This window comes from Humulus lupulus, chromosome 5 (genome assembly GCF_963169125.1).
Source record: "Humulus lupulus chromosome 5, drHumLupu1.1, whole genome shotgun sequence".
Taxonomy (NCBI): domain Eukaryota; kingdom Viridiplantae; phylum Streptophyta; class Magnoliopsida; order Rosales; family Cannabaceae; genus Humulus; species Humulus lupulus.
The window spans coordinates 244,252,983-244,265,737 of NC_084797.1; the positions used below are offsets into that span (position 1 = coordinate 244,252,983).

Here is a 12,755-nt window from a genome sequence, read left to right on the forward strand (position 1 = left end):
ACGGTGCTCTTTGTCCCATTAGGGCAGGGAGGGACTAAATGGTAAATAGCATTGAGTTGGCAATTAATAAATACATATATTTATTTATATTTATAAATTATTAATATCAATATTATAAGCTATGTGATGTGTTATTTATTTTGATTTGACCAAATTACATAGTTATTTGATTTGAATAACACAGTAGCAATGGTGGAAATAGAAATGCAGAGAAGTCAAAAATGAACACAAAATAAATCTTTATTTTTTGGTTTATATTATGGGCCTGAATAGGCTTCCTCTTTGCAAATTAAGGTTGCCTGAATTGTGGGCTTCCATTGAACTTAAATGGGCCTAGTCTATCTGGTTTGAAGAAAAACAATCCAAAACATGTACGGGTGTTTGAGAATAGTGAAAATAATATTTTATATGGGTTTTTTAATAAAGTTTTAAAAAATATGGCTTTTTTTTTACAAGTATTATTTTATGGCTTTTTAAAACTTGTATTCACTTCTATGGGATTTTTTCCTATATTTTTGTAAAAAAATCATTATTATGCCATATTTTTGTAAAAAATCATTATTATGCCATATTTTTTTTCCCATAATCTGATTTTTTTTAATTAAATTTGTCCATACAAACTAAGAAAAGTTTAATTACCATATTTTTGCATATTAATGGCTAAAAAACCATATTTATGAAAAAATCCCTTGAGAATAATTATTAGGGATGTTTGGTATTGGGGTTTGGTTTGGTGGGAATAGGAATGTCAAATCTAACCTATGTTTGGTAAATTTAATTTTAATGGCTTAGAGGTTTGTGTTTCCAAATGTGTTCTATATTTTTAGCTTAATTTGAGGGTAATCTTAATCCTTTTTAAACACTTAAGTTTTATATTTCCTTAATCTAAACCCCTCTAACTCTACTCCCTCAAACCCAAACTTCATACCAAACACCTTATTACTATGTTTAGTTCAAATTTTAAGAAAGTAAAGTTAATAATTTGTGCGAGCCTCACATGTATTTTAAAGGTAATGTGAATCATTTTGTACACAATCGTTTAATGTTACTTTCATCCTAAGCCCCTATATACTTTTTAAGGCAACTCAACTACTCAAAACAAATACTCCGTAAATAAAAGTAAGATGAAATCATTATCATTAGTTTGGTAAAGTCAAATTGTCAAACTAAACCAATCAAAAACTAATTATGGTTTTTTTTTTTTTAAAATGCTAAATATGGTTTGTATGGTTTTTCTTAAGTTGTTTCTAATAGTTTGGCATATTTCCATTGCCTTCTTTTTAAGTCACACGTGTCATTTTTCCAAAAATTACTTGAAGAATTGTGCATTTGGTCTTGAGAGAGATCTTTTTGTCATTTTTACAATAAGTTATTTTCATAGACTTGTAAGGTTAATAAGTCCATATTGTGAGTAATTGAGGGCTTTTTAAGAGCAAAACCCCCTTGAACTCAAACATAATGAGAAATAACCCCCTCAACTCAATTAATTCTAATAGAACCCCCTAAACTTATTTTAATATGTTATATATTATAAAAGTAGTTTATATTTTTTGTGTAAACAAAATTATGAATTTGATGATTCAAATAATGCACGTATTTTTTTTTACTAAAATTTTAAAATAGAATTTACATGAAAATATATATATATATTTAATAAACAATAATATATCTCTTCTATATAAAAAGTGTGTAAATAACGGAAATGATTGGTTTTAACGATTTTTTATTTTTTTCCGTTAACTTTAACGGAATATTCTTATATTTAATATAATATTATTATATTTAATGGTAGATTGTTATAATAATATTATATGAATATCAGAAAATTCTCAAATTAATTATTGTGACTACAATCTTGTATTAGTACGTGATGATTAAGATTGTATGGAACAAATTTAAATAGTCCGCAATAAAACAGAGTTATATGGAATCTTTGGATTAAATATTGTAAGTATGGTTCACTAGTATTATGAATACATGTAATCTAGATCCAGATTACTGATGTAGTAGGACATCTTAGTGGATATACTTTGTATAAAGTGGTCATACATGAACGGGACATGATATGTTATTAATACTTAATAATATCATTTACTTTGTAAGTATTAATTAAACATATCAATAAAATGATCATATACAAATTGATCTTAATCCTGAAGTTATTATCAACTCATGTTTATGTCGTATGAGTTATTTGATTCACTCATTATGGTTTGTGAGAATGATTAGACTGGAATTTTTTGTTTTGGGAACTCATTGATGTAAATGGCTGGGGACATAATATACAAATATGGAATCTATACTTTTCCGAGAGGAGTTGAATAATGCTTCCCTTAAGGGTTGGTTTTAGAAACTGAAAGGTTATTGAGCTCAAATTCATAAATGAGTTTATGGATTAACCTTCACTAGTAAAGTTAATGGTACTTAAGGAAACAAGATATAATTAAAGATGTTAAACGGTGATTAATTCATACTTTAATTATGAATCATTAATAGATGATTGAATTGTATGTAGTGATTAAATCAATGGACATTTTTTATATGTTTAAAATTACTCAATAAATAAATGTCTATAATTACAAAAGTGCAATCTCATATTTTTAGTGGAATAATATTCATATTAATAAATTAAGGTTATTATATTAAAGAGTTTTAATTAATAATCTAAATTTATTAGAGCATGAAATTATAAGTCCATAAGTCCCGAGATGACTCTATCAACACTATTCAAGATAAGAGTTTGAATTGGAAAAAATAAGAAAAATTACATATTTGGAATAAATTTGTTCTTCATGGTCAAATATGTAATTGAGACAAATTAATTAATTATATTTTTCAAAAATTATTTTTTAAATAAAATGATATTTTCAAAAATAACATTTAAATAATTAAGATAATTAATTTTGAATGAATTAATTAATTTATTTAAATGATGTGAAAAATATATTTTTAATAATTCAAATTGGATTTGAATTTGAAATGTTATTTATTATTTCATTAATATGATAATATAAGTTATCAAGTTTATATATTTTTAAATAAATAATCATTAAATAATAATCAAAAGAAAATAATTGGAACGCATCCTTGATTTGTGTTACAAGCCAACTGGCGTGTAACAAGGTCCAAGAATGAGTCTTGGATATTTTATTTAGTTATTTAATTATTTAATAATTGATTTCTAATTTGAATTTTGAATTTTAAAATTTAATTAATTCTTTTATAAATCTATTAGATGAAAATAGTTTTATAAGATTTTTGACAGAGAAAAAAATATATCGTATTACTTTTCTCTATCCCTGAAATTTGTTTCAGACCTAATATTCAAAAATCTTATGTGTTGAGAACATCTTGTGAATTAGAAATTTTCCTACCATTACTCCACGTGCCCACACACGTCTTGAGGTGTAGAGATACACTTTGGAAAATCTTTGTTTGAGCATTTCAAAGACTGCTTTGGATTGGAAGTTCGTTGGAGATACAAAAAGATAGTAAGGGTTCTTGATAGTTATTCAAGTGCTAATATTTAATGTTTTGCATGTTAATAGATCCAATTATTTAAAGTTTGTGGGTTGCAACCTCGGAAATGGGCCCCGTGTGATACGCATGAGCCACCGCCACCTTTATTACGAGAATGTGTATTAACTAGCATTTAGCCCCAATTAATTGGAAATGTTTTGTAATAAATCCTCGTTAAGAGAATTAATTGTGTTTAGCCACTATAAATAGGGCTAGGGCATCCATTGTAAAATATCATAACTTTTATATTTAGAGCATTGCTAAAACGTTGCCTGAAACTCCATAGAAATTTGACTCCTCAAGCCCCTTAAATCCTAATACAATCGCCTCGTGGACTAGAGTCAATTAATAACCTGAAACACGTAATTCCCTGTGTTCTTTACTGCACTTCTTCAAGCTTTTGTGTAATAAGTTGAATGCGAAAAATACAATCAACACACATGTATTTAAATATAAAAAATAAATTTATAGGTTTAAATTTTAAACATATATATATTTTTTTCAATTTGATATATACTATATTAATATAGTATTATTTATGACTTATTAATTGATTATATATATTTTTTAAAATAAATATGATTTTAGAAATGTTAGTTAAAAAAAATATGTGCATTATTTGAATCATGAAATTTATAATCATTTTACACACAAAAATATATATAAATTACTATTTTTATAACATAAACACATTAATTTGAGTCTAGGAGTTCTATTGGAATTAATTGAGTTAAGGGGTTGTTTCTTATTATCTTTGAGTTCAAGGTTTTTGCTCTTAAGAAGCTTGAGTGAACAAACTACTTTTTGTCAAGTTAGTGATTAAGTCGATAATTCTAACAATTTTGACTAATTGGATATGTTAGGGCAACTCTAACCCATTATAAAAATTTGTTGTTGAACCAACCCAAAATTAGTGAAATTTTGATACTATATACATTTTTTATTTTAACATATAATTTATATTATGCAGTCTCGTTGGAGATGACCTTAGTCGTTGCATAACCTGCATGTCAACATCTTTTGCAACACGAGGATATTAGTGCCCTCGTTGCAAAGGTTTCTGCTCACTTGTACACTACTTAGTTTCAATAACATAAAGTGACATGTCCTTGTCCATATGGCTCCTTGCAATATTGTACATCTATGTTAGGGATAAAAGAAATGTAAAAACTTATATTAAAATTGTGTAGTAAAGGGCTAGAGAATTTATGAGCTTCATTTATAAGTACTTGGCACATACATACAATTCTATCATTTGTATTATTTTGTGTCAACAACCAATCCTACTACCATGCTCTCCTTAAATATTAAAGAGATATTTACATATAGTACAATTCATTTAATAAAAAATTAAATTATCTATATTTTTTTTCTTTGGTATATGTAGATTATATGTGTGTTTATGGTGTAGTTGGTATATGTGTTAATAAAGTTTATACTTTTTTGGACCCTATGTTTTGTCTCATTACCTGTTTAGACCCTATATTTTGTAAAATGATTAAAATAGAACCATAGACTCAATTTTAATGAAGAAAAAAATTGAATATAACAATACAGTTTTTAAGCAGAATAATTTTATTTTTGTTCTAAATTGTTAATTTGGCAAATTATTTGTGATTTTAGTTAAGAAATCATTTACCAAAATCGAATTTAGGGTTTTATTTTAACCATTTTACAAAACACAGGGTCCAAAAAATAATAGGACAAAACACATGGCACAAAAAAATATAAACCCTAACAAATATATAATAAAAGTCGGTATTTTGACAAATAAGAAAAAAAGGTTTAAAAAACCCTAAGAACATAAGAAATAGTCATTTTTGAAAAAAGAAAACCCAATATTAAATGAGAAGTCTTATCATGTGTCCAGTAATCTATAGTGACAATGGTCGGCCCAAAAGAATTCTGTTTATATTGAAAGCACAAAAGCAAACAGGTCGAGAGTCATAAAGACAGAATCAACAACCTAATTAGGAGGAGGGCATTGATTACCTTACAATTACATTACTAAATTTGTTAAAAGGTCAAATCATCCAAAAACAATAATAAAACATAAATAAAATAACACACACAAACACATGCATTACTTTCAAAATCATTACTGTTTGTTTGGCATGCCATGCCACACTGCCACTTTCTTGTATTGTATTACTATTATATAGTAATAATGCTATAGACTTACCTTAAATAAAGCCTATCCCCTAATTACAGGATTATATATATATATATATATGAGAATTATTCTAGAGGCACTTTACTTTAAGCCCTATCGTCAAGACTTTCAGTGTTTACAATCTGAGAATAGTTTTCGGCGCGATTTTTGTTATGACCGTGTATATTGTAGCTATTTAGAGCATCCTGCAAATTTTCAGAAAATTATGAATAATTTACAGTACCGAAAACTAAATTCAAATATATTGTTGCACGCGTGACTAATTTTTTTTACGCGCGTGAAAAACAACATGTTTGAACCTAATTTTTGGTGCTGTAAACTATTCGAAATTTTCTGAAACTTTGCAGGATGCTCTAAATAGCTACAATATACACGGTCATAACAAAAATTCACGCCGAAAACTGTTCATTGGTCGAGAAACACTGAGAGCCCTACCGGTAAAACTTAAAGTGATGCCCCTGTAAAAGAATTGTCCTATATATATATATATCATAATTTTATAGGATTAGCTAGGCTTAAACCCTTTGTTTTCAAAGTCTGAGTCATTGGCATGGGCATGGCTGGGCTTAAGGGGTACCAAATCATGACTCTAACTCCATTTTACTATTCCTCTTATTCTTCAAAAACAATCAAAACTAGGCTATACCACTCATAATTTTGTCAAATGTGGTTTAATTCAACACCCCTTCTATTCTTTTCTGATATTAGTACAGACTTTTTATGTAAAGTCATAAACACACACCAAAATGCATTAATGCAGTCAAATCTTATTCACACCACAAGGCTGTGCAGTAATGAGTCTACACCAAGTTGAAAGAAACTAACTATGTGCCTATGGGGGTGTGACTAATTGGACACAAAATCCAAAATTTTATCGAAAAGAGGGATCTCTCTCTATAAAGCAAGACAAATTTATAATTATATATTTTCCAAATCAGAAAAATAAGTCTAGAATTGAGTTGGCAGACAACATACAACACTGGTTGTCCTTCTGCCATTACCATTTCCCTTCTGTTTTGGTATGTTTCCACAGCCAAATAATAGTGACTAATCTTCTTCACTAGCTCAGATTCAAATTCATCTTAATCAAAAAGTAAAACCAAGAAAACAACAATTGGTTGTGAATTTAATATTTGTTTGTATAAAGTAGGATTTTTATTATGGATGGATATGGTTGGTGAGTGAGGGTTGGATCACAAGGAAAGGATAGCATAATTTGTTGTGATAAGGAAAACATGAGAGAAAGAGGTCCCATTTGGTAAAACAAAAAGTCAACTAATATATGCTCATCCAACGGTTTTAAATTGAGTACATCTTAATTCTAAGATTATTAAATGAGTGCCCTATACTATACTATATTACTATTACTATTACTATTGCTATTACTATTGCTATTGCTATTGCTACATCATTTTATTTTCATTTTCTCACCTTTTTGCCTTATCTTTTTTCCCCACAACTAAGTCTACTACTATTACTACTAACTCTAATTGATTAAAACTTCTTACTGGCAAAAGAATTTTCCAATCAAAATCAACTATGACATTATCAAAGAGAAGAGAAGAGAAGAGAAGAGAAGAAAGGACAAGAAAGAACAAAAATTTAGAAGGGCTTTAAAGGCATGATAGTTTTTTTTATTATTTTGTTATAAAAAGTTAGTGTAACATATCCACCCTTGACAAATCTAAAAAAGATGGACAGTTAGGAAATGAGTGAGGAGAAGATATTGTAGTGATTGGTGAAGATTACTAAGCAATAAAAAAAAAATATAATATATATATATATAAAAAAGTGGTAAAGCATAGGAAATTTAGCACTGAATGAATGCTGCTAAAAAAAGGAAAAAGATAGTGCAAAGAGACAAGAAATTGGGGAGGCAGAAGCTGTGTTTTGGTCAAAGCAAAATGGAACATAATTAGGGAGGTGGAGGTGGAGGTGGAGGTGGGGTGCTTCGTCTGTGGTTTTACATCCTTGGCTGTATTGTATTGCATTACTTTCTTACTTTTCTTTCTTTCTTTCTTTTTCTCTGTCAAGGAAGGTAGAAAGCTATGCTTGTGTCAGTTGAATTGAGAAGAGAGAGAGAGAGAGAGAGAGAGAGAGAGAGAGAGAGAGATTTCAGGTGAGTGAGCCAGAGTTTTCATTTCATTTTGAATCCTTAACCTTAACTACACAAGACAGAGTGTCCTCTTCACTTCACAAAATTTTTAAAGCAAAGCAACCAAAGAGCCAAGACAGAGAGATATATCATATCATATCATAAATAATATCTCATATCACACATCACATGTATAAGCAACCCCATCTAATATACTGAACTGATTCTCTTTTCTCCTCTTTAACTACTACTAGTCTACTACTATATACTATTTAAATAAATAAACAAATACCATTTGATTAGTTTTATTTTAAAAAAATAATAATGATAATACTTAGTAGTTTTCAAATGATACTACAAAGAAGGAAGAAAGGAATTAATTAAGTGTGAGTCTGACTGATTCTTCCATAAGAATTGCAGGTAACTCCTTTTGCCCGGATACTTCGATCATTTCAAGGCAGATGTGGTTTGGTTTTTATTGTAAAGATGGGATCTTTTGTGGGAGCATATCCCAACCAAGACCCCTCAAATTAGGCCCTACTTTTTCTGAGGATATTTTAGTCATTCCATTTCATCCTATTCATTCATAAGTTCATCTTCAAATCATTTGATTCTATGCTTCACGCTACAACAACAACAGCAACAACTATAGATACATTTTTTAATCAAAAAAAGTTAAAACAGATATGAGGTTGTGTTGTGTTTACAAGAAAGAAAGAGCAGAACAGCTGGAACTAGAGCACAGAATTGATGAGCTTGTACTTTTGGGAGAGACCAACATGTACTAAAACTGAGTCTGAGAGAGAGTTGTAAAGGTTTACTATTCAACAAATTAAAAAGACTACATTTTTCTTTTCCCTACTAATGTCCTATTCACTCACCTACATACATAGAGATATTATGTATTGTGAGCTAAATTGCTTACTACTACGACAACTACTACTACTACTGATGTAAGTAAACAATGAACACTTGAAAACATATCATAGTCGAATAACAAATAAGAAAAGAACTGTAATAAAAGGAAACAAAAAAATGATGAAGAGCAAGGATGATGATCATTTGATCTATGGACAACAATGGCTTAGAATAGAAGAGAAGAGAAAAGAAGAGAACCCCATTTATGTTTTGGTGTTACAGATCTCGATCAAGCATCAGATAAGACACTAAAGTCATCTTCTTCCAAAGGAGCAGGCAAGTTGAGATCTATCAAACCATCTCTGTGCTTTACTGAGTTATTAGTTGTGGTAGTGGTGGTGCTGGTACTAGTGATGATGATAGGCATGGCAGTTGCAGCTGCAGTTGCGGTTGCAGTTGCAGAAGATGATGATGAGTTGAGTTGGTGAGATCTCTTGTGTCCACCAAGAGCTTGTCCCGACCCAAAAACTTTGTAACAGTAAGGACATTCAAAGATTTTATCACCACCAGCACCATTCTTAGCAGCCTCATGAGTTTCATTCATCGAACAAATCTTCTTGTGACCACACATTGCTTGGTGAGATCGAAACACTTTGCTACACTTATCACACTTGTGCTTGGCTCCAACTCTCCTCAACTTTTTCACAACCACTTCGTCTTCATCATTGACTGATCTTATCGTTATAGTCTTCTCCTGATCTTCTTGTTCCCAAACATCCCTCGAAAGCAGCATAAGGCACATAGCAACATCTTCCTCAGGGGAAGTATCGGAGACCGAACTCACCGGTTCTGGCTCCGTCGACGGTGAATCAACAACCCAACTGGGTATTCTTCTTTCACTGGGTCGACGATTCCGTTTGGATCGCCGCCGAGTTGGGTTTCTCGACTCGGTCTCGCTCTCCCTGTCCTGAATGACGACCGAGCCAGTATCAGCCGCTGCAAAAGAAAACTCAGGATCTGCAAGGCGGTAACTTTTCTTGGGATTCTCTCTCAACCCATAAGCCAAAGCCAGAGCCTTGTTGTCGTCACCTTCAGCTTCAGCTTCTTCTTGGGCCGAGGAATATGAGGAAGACGAAGCTGGTTCGGGGGTCTTAGGGGAAAGAGGAAGAGGAAGAGGGAGAGGGAGTGTGGCTAGGTGAGCCTTCATGTGACCACCCAAAGCTCTGCCATTCGCAAAGCTCCGATGGCAGAGCTTGCATCTGTGCCTCTCCATTACTTACTGAAGAAGAAGACGAGAGCAGAGAGCAGAGAGCAGAGAGCAGAACAAGGCAAGCAAGTAACCAAGTATCAAGCTTTTCAGACTTTCTCTCTCTTCTTTTGCTTTCTCTCCCTCTCTCTCTCACTAAAACTCTAATAAAGCTTTGGCCTTTGGGAGATTGGGAACTTAAAAGGAGTAGGTGACAAGCATTCTTCTACCAAAAGACACACACAACCGAAAAATGTGATTGATCAATATTCATATTTATATAAAAGAAAAAACTGTTGTAAAATTATTTATTTAATTTTCCAAAATTAAAAAAAAAGAAAAAGTCATATTAATCTCGTTGTTTAGAGTAATTTAGTATTATTATGATAAATGAATAGGGAAAGAGAGAGAAGTAACATGCAGTGGGTTTGGTTTGGTTTGTTTTGGGCAATGAAGTAATAAAGTTTTGCTTTTTACCATATTATTATTATTATTTATTTACATAAATGCATTAGTACCCACATTGTAACATCATTTCCATTTTCAAAATAAAATAAAATAAAACAAAAATGTGGGTTCTTCTCATTAGTTGATTTTTGTGTTTGGTCTATTTTCTTTGTTGTTTTTCCTCAACAGTTTATGGGCACATTATCAATTCACCACCATTGTTGTCCATCCAATTTATGATTGTGTTATTCATGTATATGAAGTTGACACTTAACCCATTCACACATATATATATACACATATACATATATAAAACAATACAATAAAAAAGATTAAAATTGTGGTTTCTAAACTCTAAGGTTATCTAGAATGATGATTCTAGCAGCACCAGCACCAGTACCAGCACTCATGGCTGCTCTGCTCATGGCTCATGGCTCATGGCTCATAGCTCATAGCTCATATGGCCTTTCTGAAGTGTTATTCCAAGGCACGTGCCTTTCGTGTGGCTGCATTCCAACCGCACCACACTCACTCTCTTCCTCACCTTATCATTATTATTATTATTATATAAAAACTATATATAAAGACAGAGTTACTTACATAACATAATTGAGACTTTTATGAGACAAAATGAACCAATTGTCTGGCTTGGCTGGCTACTATTACTTGTTCACTTGTTCATTCAGCTTATAGTAGTAGTAGTAGTAGAAGTAGAAGTAGATTAATGGTGCCCATAAATATGAATTGAATATCATATCTGCTCTGCTTCATTTGGGCTCGTGAACTCTGACTCACTCACTCACTTTACAACCCATGACATTATGCTCTCTCAACTTAACTCCAAATCAACCGAGGCTATATATGTGTGTATTTGTACAGTTGGAGAGAGAGAAAGAGGTAGGAGTGGCTTTGAGTTTGAGTTTCAGTCATTCACTGGGTCCACTTTCCTATCATTGGAGGATATGGTTCTGAGTTTGAGAGTGGATAAGAGACCTGGTTTGGCCCATTTTCCCTTTTACTTACTTGCTCTAATATCATCACTATTAGCGTTACAGATAGGGGTGAACATCGATCGGTTTGGGTGGTTTTTTCATAACATAAAATTCAGAATTCGGTTTTCGGTCCGGATTGGTGCAATCCAAAAACCGACCGACCAAATCAGTTAAAAGAAAAAACTGACCGTTTTGGACCGCGGTTTGGTCGGTTAAACCGACCAAACCGAATTTCTTATTTTTTTTAAATTAATTTTTGTTGTTGTTGAAAGTTTTAGTTAAAAATCTAAAATTTTTGGATTGTTGGAATCCATTTTTATACATTTTTAAAACAAAAATATATAGAACATAATTTCACATTTATTTAATAATTTTAATAATTAATAATTATATAATATTATATTATTATATATTATATTGTTCGGTCGGTTTTAGTTCCGCCGGTCGGTCCGGACAAAATTTTCAAACCGACCGAACAGTAGCGATTTGCGCCTTTGGCGGTTTTTTCGGTATTCAAAAAATCAGTGTATACAATTTTTTTGGTTTTTCGGATTTTATGCTCGGCACAATTACATAGTCAAATTTCATTTACATTTTTTCACCACTTGCAAGCAATGCTGGTTTGGTTGAAAAGACAACTGTGATTTGATATAACATCAATATTCAATCTTCTTTGATGATCCTCCTGCTGGTGCTGCTGCTACTGCTTGTAATAAAGATTTTCAAGAAGAGCAAACAAAGTAAAAAAAAGAAGAGAAAAAACCCAAAATTAATATTGAGCTAATAAAAAAAATATTGAAAAAAAGTGTAATGTGGATTGTGGACTGCCCAATGCAAGTGACGTGTCTAACTAACAATACCTGATCTTATACTACCAAGTGGGTCCAAGAGGAATATACTTGGTTTGTAGTGGAAAATGAAAAAAAGGGTAAAGATGGGTTTGATTGGCAGGCAGTTCAAATAGGGGGAGGGGACCCTAGACCTGTCTCTGTCCATTGAATGAGTTCCAAATAGCTAGAAATGGATGGACCCCATTGCCATTTCCAGACTAGGAAAGGCCACAGTCCCATGAACTAGCCACCACTACTACTACTACTACTATGCTATTCTACTACTACTACTACTGCCAAGTCCAATTGTGTTGTTGTTACTCTTCTGTGTTGCCACCAAGCCCATATAGCTTCACTTTGGACCCCACTTTCACAAAATCCCTATCATGCTTATAGTAAATTGATTTGTTTGTGCACACACATCACTATTCACTTTTCACTATTCACTATTCACTATTCACCCACCTATAAAATAAAAGTAGCATACCAAATGAAGTTGTTACATTACATTCCTATATTGGTAATAAACATTTTCATATTCTAAGGATCAATCAAAGCTCCCCCTTTTCTTTATTCGGTTCTTTTTTGGAATAGT

General features: G+C 31.5%; 1 protein-coding gene across 1 annotated transcript; it reads right to left on the bottom strand.

The window, feature by feature from the left end:
- Positions 1-8,425: 8,425 nt before the first annotated feature.
- LOC133778745 (zinc finger protein ZAT9) lies at positions 8,426-10,130 on the bottom strand. Its single transcript, XM_062218762.1, has one exon. The coding sequence runs from the start codon at positions 9,916-9,918 to the stop codon at positions 8,935-8,937; it is 984 nt and encodes a 327-aa protein (XP_062074746.1). The 5' UTR covers positions 9,919-10,130; the 3' UTR covers positions 8,426-8,934.
- Positions 10,131-12,755: the final 2,625 nt, after the last annotated feature.

Excerpts from the sequence above, each read along its gene's own strand:
- LOC133778745 (XM_062218762.1), bottom strand. The coding sequence starts at position 9,918 with ATGGAGAGGCACAGATGCAAGCTCTGCCATCGGAGCTTTGCGAATGGC.